The sequence below is a fragment of the Rattus rattus genome, chromosome 7, assembly GCF_011064425.1.
Source record: "Rattus rattus isolate New Zealand chromosome 7, Rrattus_CSIRO_v1, whole genome shotgun sequence".
Classification (NCBI taxonomy): domain Eukaryota; kingdom Metazoa; phylum Chordata; class Mammalia; order Rodentia; family Muridae; genus Rattus; species Rattus rattus.
Genome location: NC_046160.1, coordinates 33,533,403 through 33,546,360, shown reverse-complemented (window position 1 = coordinate 33,546,360; position 12,958 = coordinate 33,533,403). Strand labels below are relative to the sequence as shown.

The window sequence follows — 12,958 nt, the reverse complement described above, 5'->3', positions numbered from 1 at the left end:
CCTCTCAAACTACTGAAAAATGAGGGTCTCTGAATTTTTAATTCTGTTAACTAATCATTAGAAAATGTAGAAATTGCTGCCTCTCTGTGACACAGTCAGGGGCAGGCGTCACAGACATGTTGAATCTTCCATGTGCTGGCTGGGTTTCCAGCAACACAGTGATTTGTAGGGCCACTACTTTGGGCACTTCAAGAATAATTAAATATTAAGCCCTTCTTTGATGTATGCAAAGTCTGCCTAAGAGGATTACCAGCACAGTGAATGTGGCACCCACATTTTCTTTCTGTAACTGAACACTGCAATATCATTATCTAGTCTTATCTTGAGTCTGTAAGAATGTGTCTCTATCAGCAATGGTACTGAAATACGCTCTGGGAAGAAAGAGGTGGTAAGGAAACTGTAAATAACAGGGGAAACACTCTGTTCCTCTGGGTCACATGGATGGCGAGGACCGAATGGCAGAGAAGTTGAGCAGACCGCTGTCCACCTTAGTTGAACCTTGAAGGTTCCATTTTACACACATAGTGTCCAAGACCTCAGATTTCCCCAGAGTTACAGACCTAGCAGTAGAAGGGTGACAGAGACATTCAATGTCCACAAGTACCCCAGTCTTTCCATTGTTCTAGAGAAATATCACACAATCTTTGAAAAACAGGAATTAAAAAGATGATCTGAACCACAGGTATAGTTAATACAACATTCCAGTGTTTCCATCCTGAAACTACTGCTTCATCTCCTAAGGACCAAAACGTTGCTTCACTTAGAAGTGAAAATTCCCCATCAAATTCCCCTGTCCTCCCCAAAAGACCTGAATCCCCATTGCGGGCAGCCATGGAGGAGACACAGCACAGCATTTCTCAGAGAATCCTTAGGACAGAAGCGCAGAAATGCCAGAATGAGTGTGCTCATTTCTACTACCAAATATTTAAGCAACCTAACTGACAAGAACAGGAAACTGCTCTTACCTAAGAGTAAAAGTAGACACGGGAGAAACTAGGATGGTGACTGAGACATGGGGTCACTTTCCTTTGTCACTTTGAGACTCCTTGGAGAGATTTCCAGAGAGCCTGGACATTTGTGACTTCAAGCAGAGCAAATATTCCAATAAAGCAGTTATACATAGACTTCAAGAATGAGAGCAAACAGGTTACAGCCATAGCATAGCCTCTTAGAAAGGAGATTTATATCTGTTGATAGAAGCCAAGACAGAAGCTTCAAGAAGAAACCACAGAGAAACACTGGATCCTGCCCTGCTTTCTAGCCCACTCTCTTACACAGCACAGATCTACCTGCCTAGGCATAGTGCTGCCCAGAGTGACCTGTGACCTCCCACATCAACCACTAACCTTGACAATCCCTCAGCTGAGCTTCCTCAGACGATTTTAGGTTGTGTAGAGAGCTAAAGCTAAGTAGGACCTGTATCTTCCAGAGGTTTCACAATACTATTAAGACAAGGTTTAGGAAGGAAGGAAGGGGGGGGAGGGAGGGGGGGAGGGAGGGAGGGAAGAAGGAAGGAAAGAAGAGGGAGGAAGATAATTAAAGAAGTTTTAACTTTGAGAATTTAAAGTTCAGTAAAATTTGCAGTGATCAGAGAAGGTTCCAGAGGGGAGGTCTGCGGGAGTCTGGAGAGGTCTAGAGAATCTGAGACCTTTTGTTTCTTTTATCCCTGGTGGAACAGGAAAAGGAAGGGCAGTCAAAGTGCACAGGCAGAGCAGGAGAGCAAGAACTGGCTGAAGCCACCTGCATTCCATCCACAGAGGTATTTCTCCTGGAAAGGGTGAGCCCCCAGTCAACCAATCCTGTCAGCAGCTGTAAAGACAGGCATGTGAGCATGTGAGCATGTGTTTGGTAAGCTCAGTCATGTTCAACCTAGCAGGAGAATCAGCAAAGACTTTATTGTCCATACTCAACCACTAAGCAGCTGGCACAGTGACCGTCCCCAAAGTCTGCATGACTGAGGGCAGCTATCGTTAGTACCAATGATTTGAGGAAAGACTGGCCTGCAGATGCTGCTTACCTGTCTCTGAGGCCATGCTGCTCTGAGAATGGCTTCTGTTCGAAAGAACACCAGGAGCTTGCTGTCCTCCTCACTCAGGTGGAAGCACTGCCCCAAGAGCTGGAGCACCTGGATTCGAGGCCTCACGGGACAAGCGTCTTCAGCACAGAAAGGCCGCAGCCACTGCAGCAGGTCCTCAGCAGACACTAGCTCCTCCCTGCAGAGGGCACAAAGCAGAAAGACAAGCTCCTGAGGCTTTCTGTGTCCCTTCTAGTAATCAAGGCCACCACTGCCCTAAAGACTATGGACAATGCTGTTTCTTAAAAGGAAAGATTAAGCTTTTAAGTGACTTACAACAAACCATATTGGTGATCTTAAAACTATGTAAAATAAACGTAATCCTGAGGCAGATTTTATTAAACAGAGCAACATACAGCTGACAAAGGCAACCGCTAACTACTATGCTCTTAGCTAGTTTATTTCTAATACAAATTTAACAAGTTGTAAAGCTTATCTCTACTGGTCATACTAACAGTGTCACTTACTAGTTAGTCATTTTATATACTCAATCACTGGTTGGCAACAACTATGCAAACAAGACATCATAAATTACATTTGCTAGGACAGAATTGGCTTCGGGGAGGTGGTATAACCTCCATGTCAAGTACAGCACTTTGACCCCATTGCCCACACCTCTTTATCACTCCCCACTGTGATCACAATTTCTGCATGTGGCTATAAAACCACTAAATATCTTGGAAAGATAAAATACGAGTGCTAGGCTACTGTCGGACTGTAGAGTCCACAAGATACCGTGAAGAGGACGTTCTGCACATCTCTCCACCCACTCTGATGATCTGCCTTCCTGTAATCCCAGAAGAGCAACCTCAGTAAACTCACTGACTTCCCAATGTCAGTGGCCACTGCCCATAGCAGAGCCCCTTCCCGGAGGACCTGAATTATGCAGGTGCTTGTACAACCACATCCTTACAAAGCTCTTAGCATGAATCACTTAAACTGAGTCTCAGACCGAATGAAACATCATGCCAAATCCTGCTCTAACAAGTCCATAGCATATTATAAAATCAAAAACCTCCTGAAGTTAAGTCCTGTATTGCCACTGAGCATGTCTCTCTGTATCTACCACAGTATACCTACTTGACCACTGCTGTTTTATGACAACTTACATTGAAAATAGAATTCATTATTAATCCTTACGGAAATAGAAAGTTATAAAATGTGAAGAACTAGGTTAAACATTTCTAATTTATAAATCATTTGCTAGTCTTACCAGTAGACACCCTTCCTTCTCAGTGCTCAACAGAAATGAGAAAACTTGGGATGTGGAGGGGCTCAGTGAGTGACGTGCTTGCCAACAAGCATGAAGGCTGGTTTCAATCCCCAGGAACCGCATGGAAAAGCCGGGCATGGTGGCAGGCAGGATTCCGGGGCTCAGCTGGCTAGTTCATCTAGCCAAGTTGGCCAGCTCAGGGTTTAGTAAGAGTCTGCTTCACAGAGTAAGGTGGAGGAGCTAGGGAGCAGAGGTGGGGTTGGAGGCTGGGGTATCTGATGCCCTCTTGTGGCCTCTGCAGGCACTGCATGCATAGCACACAAACAATGTTAAGGAGCAGAGTGACAGAGGAGGACACCTGAAAAAAAGTTTAGTCTCCACATATGTGCATCTGCACACACATGTATGCACACTTGTACACACAAGATTAGATATACTTAAACTATGTGCATGTGGTAGAAAAATGTTTATGCAGAATGATAGAATGCATAGCTATTTCCTGAATACTTTTGGTCTTTAAAGCAGTGCCAGCAAGATCATTTTCAGACCTCACTGGTTCTCAGCCCCATCATTTCCTAACATTTTACCTACACCGTGAATGTCATCACTCCCACTATAAGTAAAGGCCTCGAGAAAGTATCTGCTGGAGCCTCGGTAACCAAGACAACACATGCAAAGCACCTTGTGCAGAGTGTGGCACAGAGGAAGGACTTGATAGCTACTACCCCCATCAGAGTCGTCTTCAGAAGTATTCCTGCTGTCAAAGCACTAGAGTTTGTGCTTGATGGCACAGATATTAAAATTTTACATGGCACCTGCCCTGAAAGAACTAATACAATGGCAAAGGAAGATGTATGAGTTGGCCTTTGTCTGTATTATTAATGTGATAGAACTGAGCAACCATCTGGAGGAAGAGTGTGGCATCTAAATAGGATCGAGGATGTGCAGGATGTGTATAAGTACAAATGTAGGAAAATATAACTATGGCAATAGGAGCAGGGAAAAGGCAAAGATGTCAAAGGGCATGGAAGTCCAGCGAGAGATAAGGCCCAGTGTGAAGTGAACTTCTGGAACCAATGAACACAGCCTGCAAAGACAGTATGGCTGAGCCCTCTGAAAGTGCAGGCTCTCAAGGTTCAGGTCCTTACTCAGGTCCTAGGCCTAATATTCTTCACAGAATTCTAAGCCTTGGTTTCCTTAACTGTCAACAGACGTGGATAGCAATGCCTTCCTCACGGGGTTGTTTAGACGTAAGTAGGAAAAAAGTAGTCAATGAATGTATGTAACACACCCAGCACAGGCCTAAATAATTCAATAATGGCAACCATCGGCATTAAAGCTTTCGGAGGGCATGGAATGGGAAAAGTGGTGGAACTTTGAAGCAGAAAGCCTTCAATGCCACTTTACAAGGTTAGAGAAGATGTGTAGGCTGGGCGGCCTCAAGTGGAGATTTTCAGTGGTCTAAGTATAAATATGGAAGAAAAGAAACAGTGATCACAACCCTTACGAGGTTCAGGGACCATCAGGAAAGGGGGTGGAAGAATGGAGGAGTCAGAGAATGAGGACGAGTGCTGTGATAGGTGGAGTCAGGAAGCCCAAATGGAAGCCAGCAGACCAGTAAGCCATCTGACTCTGGTCAACAGTAGGAATCTGATGATAACTTGTGCAGGATTTCTATGAACGGTCACTATCACAACAACCCTCGTCATGTATGCTGTCACCATCCTAAAATCTAGACAAGAAAGCAATCACCCAGGATCACACAGTAGGCGGTGAAGCCCAGTCTATCTTACTATCTTGGGCTATTTGCTCCTTGCCTTGCCAATTTCTGTGTAACATCACTGAGTCATTCTGAAGCACGTTACAGAACAATTTGGTAGCAACTCCAGTTACTGATGAGACCCAGAAAGATCATCATAACACCTCCCAAAAAATTGAGTTGGACTCTTATTCCTTGAGTAAATAATACAGTTACTAAGATCTGACATTTTGGAGAAACATGTTCTAATTTTTAGGTGATGTTTCAAATACATAATCAAATTATGAGAACTCCTTCCTAAAAGGCAAACACTCTTCTAAAGGCACCATGTCCTGAACAAGCTTTACTGTTCATCGACCTGAACACAGGATTCAGAACAAACACGCAAAAAAAGAAAAGGACTCTTAACAAGCAATACTGAGGCATGAGCCAGACAGCTTCAAAATATAGAAAGTATAGATGTGTACACACACACACACACACACACACACACACACACACACACACACACACACACACACACACACACACACAGCCAAACAATGGTAAAAAGAAAACAGGTGAGATTCTTGTTCCTTTCTCTTTGTCTGTGGGTTGAAACACTGCCAATATAAATAGGGTGGGGGTAAGGGGGTAAGAACAGGGGGGATACAAAGCGTGATATCAGTAATACAGAGGTCTAGAGGAGAAGGAGAGAAGTGATTCTATTTCTGTAGTCTTTGACAAAAGAAAGGAGGTGTAATGAGAAAAATAATAAAGAGCAAATCATTTCAAAACACATTTGCCTCATTATAAAAATGATTAGTAAAAGTTATTAAATAGCTAAAGGAAAATCTCTATAGTTTCACTATAAACAACAGGCAATTGCTTCTACTCGCTGCCTATAATTCGGATGGAGGCAGGCGATGCTACACTGCAGAGTCGATCTGGTACTTTATGTAAACACAGTCAGGCTAATAATGACACACTCACACTCACACTCACACTCACACTCACACTCCGCCGGCTCAGCAGGAGAGGAGAGTCAGTGCATCCATCCACTGACAGGAAAGAGCAGCAGCAGAGAGGCAATTACGTGAGGGTGCGACCCCAGGGCGGAGTGGGTGCTCCCGCTTTCTCTGTCGCTCCTGAAGAACAGGAAGACACCCATGCAAGCAGAAAGAATGGAAGGGATAGCAACCAAAATGCCAAAATCAAGACAAGATGTTTTGTAATACAAAAGAAATGCTCTTTTGGTAAAATAGTTTTCAGATTCTTTATGACACACATATCATAGTTAGGGTCATCTTTGCTGTGATGAAACTCCATGTCCAAAAGAAACTTAGGAAGGAAAGGGTTTATTTGGCTTATATTTCCACCACGGAAGGAAGTCAGGGCAGGAACTCAAATAGGTCAAGAACCTGAAGGTCAGAGCTGATACAGAGGCCATGGAGGGTGCTGCTTACTGGCTTGCTCTCTTGGCTTGCTCAGCCTGCTCTCTCATACACCAGGTCCACCAGTCCAGTAATGATACCACCCACAATGGGCTAGGACCTCCCACATCAATCACTAAGAAATCACTATAAGAAAGTGTCCTACAGGCCTGCCTACAGTCCAGTCTTATAGAGACATTTTTAAATTGAGGTTTCCTCCTGTCCAATGACTTTAGATTGTGTCAAGTTGACATAAAATTATCCAGTACAATGTATACATCAAAATTAGCCATACCTAAATTTAAATAAAATATACTGAAAGATGTATCAAAATATTTTTAAATGATATAATAATCCAAACAGTTATTCTTATTTGAGGTTGGAGAAAAGAAAACTGTGCTCAAATATGTAAAATATAAGACCTTTCATACTTCTTATAAATATAAATGGCATACAATTTGAACTACTGAAGACAACTAAAAGTTGCTTTCCCAATCTTTATACTGAAGGCCAATGGGCAACAAAATTGTAGGATTAGCTTACATTCCAATGTTTCCAAATAAAATTCACACACACACACACACACACACACACACACACACACACACACACGAATAGTCACTTTCGCATCGTCTTTAAAACTTGGGTGGCACTCATATCCAGAGTGCAGTTGGTTACCCCATAACAGTCAAGCCATGATTGGATCAAAGGGCACACCTTGCTTAGTAAGATAATAGGTTGTGAGTTACACAGCTTAGTAAAACCTTTTCTTCCCTAATAACTTGCACAGTACCTTTTCGCATCCTGAAAACTAGGCAGTACAGAGGAAGGTCCCAGTTTGGTTCCAGCTCAATTTATCTGACTTACAATTAAGGTTGTGGGATGGTAGGAATAGGTCTCATTAACTAGTTCTGTCTCGGGAACAAGAGGCATGACAGTAGCTTATGTTATTTGAGATCTTCTGGGGCTTCCCTGTATCAAAACTCCTAAGTATGTATCCCATACATGCAGTACCTGTGCCTATGTAGCCTCACTCACCATATTTTTCGTTTCATCCACTTATCTGAAAATTTCATAATTTCACTTTTACAGCTGAATAAACTTCCACTTCACATTTGTATAGTATTTTCATTATCCATTCATCCGCCAACAGACATGTAGGCCTTTTACTTCTAGCTACTGTGAGTACAGTGGCAAGAAGCGTGGACAAGTATGTATCTCATGGAGTCCATGGAGCATATGCTCCAGAGCGCCTAGCCAGACTTCCTGATAGGTTCTACTTTTAGCTTCTTGGGGATCTGCGAAATTCCAAAGAGGCCGCAACAGTCAACACCCCCATTAATAGTGACTCAAAGGTGTCCCTTCCTTACTTCCTCATTAGCACTTATTGTCAATTGATTTCTTGATGAAGGTGAGATGGGATCCCAAAGAGGTTTTAATTGACATTCTTAAGGGTCACTATTCAAATTACTTTTTGAGAATTCTCTGTAGCACATTTTTTGATTGGGTTGTTTTCTTGTTTTGTTTGGGAGATCTTTGTGTAACTTAGATGTTAATCTGCAGTCAGAGGTAGGACCTGTGAAGCTTTTCTCCATTCTGTCCTCTGCCCTTCACTCAGTCAGCAGTTTCATATGCTGTACAGAAGCTTTTAGTTTCATGAGATCCTTTTGTCAGTTGCTGGCCTAGTTTCCTGAGATGGAAACTGTTTAAAAGCCCTCACCCATAGCTGTGTCTTAAAGGGTACCCCTACTGTTTTCTCTAGCAGTTTTAGGTTTATGGTAATAGGAACTTTATTGGCAACCCATGGCTGAAGAGGTCTTGGTCTCTAGGAGAACTTAACCATGTTGTTTAGCTTGTCCTGGTATCAAGGTGCCTTCTAAATACATGCATATTTGTCATATATCCATGGACAGATGCAATTCTCAGCCTTGACCAGAGGAGCTTATCTGTGCAATAAAAAGATGATGAATTCACAGATGCATGGCAATTCAAGGTGTTGAGTTAGAATGACGATTTAGTGTCCTGCTCTAGTTAGGATATTTATACAATTCCCTTTACGGCTGGCAGTGTATCAACAAAGATGGCTGCATCAACAGTGTAGGAAAGAAAGGAAGAGCCAAAGAAGGAGAGAAGGGCTCAAATGCTACCTTCTGGGAATGAGGAACCAACTTATCATGATCTCACAGCGGCTATGGCTGCTTATATAGGGCCTACCAACGGTAAATCATGGATCAGGGAGGGACTCATGGGGCCCTATTCTACTACTGACTACTGATGGATTCTGGATGAGGGAAGGCATTTTCTTCTATGTTTCCACTGATGAGACTCCTGGCTCCAGTGGCTAGTTCCAAATCCATTATCATATATTGATGCCAGCAGAGGAAGGAGAAAGGAGCAAGTTCATGTGAGCAAGGAGATGCCAGGGCGGGACTTAATTGCTCACACTCTAAAGAGTCCTGTGTCTCGATGATGGATGCGGACGCATGGTATACTTTCTGCACCACACTGAATGGGCATTTTCCAGAGAATACTTTATATTTACCATAATAACTGGCAAGGAGTAAGAGACATTTAGAACATGTATGAATGCATACTGTACTAGTGTCCCTGTAGTAATACAAGCAGTGTAAATTAACAAACATCACAATTCTGGTATATTAAAAAAGCTCTTAGGGCGGTAGTCCTGGGTGTAAACAATCTATTCTTTGCCCTTAGAGTCTATCAAACATTGGTGAGCGCCTCTCCTCTCCAGTATACCTGCCTCTCCTCTCCAGTATACCTGAATGCCATTGGAGGTTATGGAACATTTGTGAGCGCCTCTCCTCTCCAGTATACCTGAATGCCATTGGAGGTTATGGAACATTTGTGAGCGCCTCTCCTCTCCAGTATACCTGAATGCCGTTGGGAGGTTATAGAACATTGGTGAGCGCCTCTCCTCTCCAGTATACCTGAATGCCATTGGAGGTTATAGAACATTGGTGAGCGCCTCTCCTCTCCAGTATACCTGAATGCCGGTGGGAGATTATGGAACATTGGTGAGCACCTCTCCTCTCCAGTATACCTGAATGCCATGCCGTTGGAGGCTATGGAACATTGGTGAGCGCCTCTCCTCTCCAGTATACCTGAATGCCGTTGGAGGTTATAGAACATTGGTGAGCGCCTCTCCTCTCCAGTATACCTGAATGCCGTTGGAGGCTATGGAACATGTGGAGATGGAGCCTCGGTGGAGGAATGTGACTCGGGGCAGGCATTCATAATCTGCTTCTGCCTCCTACTTGATCTCCGCTTCCTGCTCACGCTCAAGCGCTCTCAGCTATAAGCTACTCTCACCAGTGTTTCCCTCTGTGATACGATTGGTGTATCTGGTTAGGTGGTTAAGGCTCCATTAAGACTGTTTGAGTGCCATATTTTCATTGGATTTGAAATACATGCTCAGGAGAGGCATACTGCAGATACAAAGCAAATGACACTTGTTCTAGCATAAGCTACAAGGGTTCACGCTGGTACAGCATGGGCTGTGTACTGAGAACAGCCACATGTTCTTAGTTCCTCAGGCATGGTAGAGCAGACCTGTAATCCTAGCACTTGGAAACTACAAACATGAGAAACAGAAAAAAGTTCCAGTTCATCCTAGGGGTGTAGTGAGGTTGAGGCCATCCTGGGATACCTGTAACCTGTCTCAAGAAAATAAAACAAAGCAAAACACCTGAAAAATAATGGCCATACAACCAAACATGTGGTGGCTACTTCATTCATACTTCAAATCTTAATCATCTCCGATGTTTCCCTGGCAGAACTACAGGGATAGTATATATGCATATCAAGAAGCATATGATACATAACTGTGTGTGCAGGTGGGTATCCCTGCATGTGTGCGACGGCTGGCAATGCGCATGTGCAGGGTTATTCACTGTGCATGCTCAGGAAAGTGGACATTAGACTTACACTGTTGGGACTCATGGATGCTCGCATGATAGGAGGAAGAGGAAGGGGAGAGAGGGCCTGGCACAACACCTAGGCAGGCAGCATACAGGTCAGATAGAGAACTGAGTGGCCCAAGAGCAAAGCTTTAGGAGGGCGGGTGTCCAGTGTGCCTGCAGGGACTCTGGCTGCAGCTATTTGAACATAAACTCTGATGTCGCTACGGGACTCAGTCAGGTAGCTGGGGAATGGAAAACCAAGCCAATAGTAGCTACACCAACTCAAGAATGCCTGTTGGGAACAGACGTTACTATATGATCTTTATTCTTCTCTGGCTTTTTCCAAGAAGAGAAAAATCCACTGAAGCCTTTCCCAAGAATCCTTTGTTATTCTGTCTCTGGAATGAAAGGGAATATCTTGTTCTGCTTCTGTACTCCCTAAAGTCTTTTTTGAAGTTTGAAATATAAATAGCGTGTATTCCAAAGACCCAGGGTAGATTCGTTTTTGTATCTGGCTAGAAATTCATAGGGAAAAACACTGTCTTCTAACTGTGAGATGGCCCCAGGTGCACAAGACTCTGGGAGTTACCGGAAGTGGCCTTGCAGTAGCAGAGAGAGCCTCAACAGGCCAGGATCCAGCGCCAAGTCCACGTGACAGAAACTGGAGACTGGGGCAGGGATGGCAGCTGCTGTGTGGAACACTGGAAGGCTCCGCAGTGTACGGTGGGCAGCACCTCCACCTGCTCCACCACATGATGCACCAACAGCCCCTGCCCCTGCAGATTCGGTTCAGAGGCAAAGCCCTGTGACGCTCTGCATTTCCACTCTGCTCTCCTTGTCCTCTACGCGTCCTTCCAGCAGGTACCGCTCGCTCTACAGCAGTTACTAGAGCTATGTGCAAGCTTGTCTTCTCTGCAAAACTGAGGTCCCTGGGCTGAGAAGTTACTTCTTACCCACTGATGACTTACTAGAGCAGGACACACAGTAATCACACAGAAGAAACACATCTCTCTTTAGAAGAAGGGACTGGAATTAGGCACTGCTGCACTTATGTTCTTATTTGAGAATATGCGCAAAGGGGCTTTAGAAGCCATACAAAGTACAAGGCAGAGGATCTGCTTACAATAATTCCTCATACTCATCAGTAGCTTATCCTGTGTGCTCTCAAACCTGGGGCAGAATGGAGCTTAGGAAGATACACACTGTTATCTGTAAGATACACTATATCTCATGAAGACAGACAGCATCTGCATGCTAAGCCAGGAGCCACAGTAAGCAGAGCCTAGTTCTATGGCCCTGGACAAGTGGTGAACTTTAATATCCTGAAGGCAGCGAGAGCACATGCACAGAATAACCACACTAAGAATTAAATTTACAAAGAAGTGGGAAGTGTTACAATGGGTCAATACGGTAGAAAACACACGTGCCTATGTATCTCTATCGAAACTATATACAATAATATGCGTACCTGAAGAGTAAAAGGGAAAAAGGCACTTTCTTGCTCAGTACTAAGTGAGGAGTTCCTGAAACCCCTCCTCACTTTATTTTCAATGGAAACTGGCTAGCCGTGCAAAGTCCAGACTGGACTGACATGGATATCAGCTGGAATAAAGCTCTAAAGCCAATGACTTGCAAACCTGTTAAGTGGCTGTGGTGGAACCTCTTCTCAGAGCTTCATATTCAAATGCTTTGTTCCCAAATGGTGGAACTGTTTGGGAAGCACTGAAGGTGTGGCCCTGTTGAGGAGGTGTGTCACCGGGATAGGCTTTGAGGTTTCAAAACCTCATGCCTTGGGTCTCAGAAGAGAGTTTTAAATAGTGTTGAAAGATAATGGGTACTTTTTAAGTTGGACTGAATGCACTTTGCATTATGATATGGCCAAAACACTATGGGTGCAAGGGAGTAGAATATAGTGGTTTAAATGGCCTCCATAGGCCGATATAATTGAATTGTTGGTTCTCAGTTGGTTAAACTGTTTTGGGAAAGATTTAGCCTTGTTGGTCAAAGTACATCACTGGGCATGGATTTAAGGTTTCAAAACACAGTACCAAGCCCAGTCTAGCTTATTCTTTTCCTCTGACTTACAAATGAAATATAAACTCTCAATCACTGCTCTAGCAACATGCCTGTTTGCCTGCCTGGTGCCATATTCCTTGTTATAATGTCACAGATTCACCCTCTAATACTGTAAGCTATTAAATGCTTTCCTTTATAAGCTGCCTTGGTCACGGTGCCTCTTCACAGCAGTAGTAAAGCAACTAAACACAAGGAGAGCTATTCAGTGTAGATGGACTAGATGTCCTGCTTACCCATTGTCTACACTGGTGCGAACTGCCCCAACAACACCTTCCAGGACCTGGAGGGGGTCACGTGACCCACAAAGATCAGCACCGCTGCCACTGTGATAAGAAAGAGGATAACAGAGTCAGAGGAGGTCGGTCGAGCCTCAGAAATGCAGTTTCTATTGACACACTCAGGTGAGCCCAGTTGGAATACGGCATGGTGAGGTACTCACTCACAACTCTGTGTTCTGGGGGTGAAGTGCTAAGCATGGGAAACTTTGTTTCACTTAGGGGCTTA

General features: G+C 43.9%; 1 protein-coding gene across 1 annotated transcript in view; it reads right to left on the bottom strand.

The window, feature by feature from the left end:
* Positions 1-12,958, bottom strand: part of Nbas (NBAS subunit of NRZ tethering complex) — a 367,894-nt gene that overhangs the window by 35,667 nt on the left and 319,269 nt on the right. The window contains 2 exon segments of the mRNA XM_032907488.1: positions 2,018-2,213; positions 12,688-12,777. Of these exon segments, the coding sequence (XP_032763379.1) occupies positions 2,018-2,213; positions 12,688-12,777 (286 nt within the window).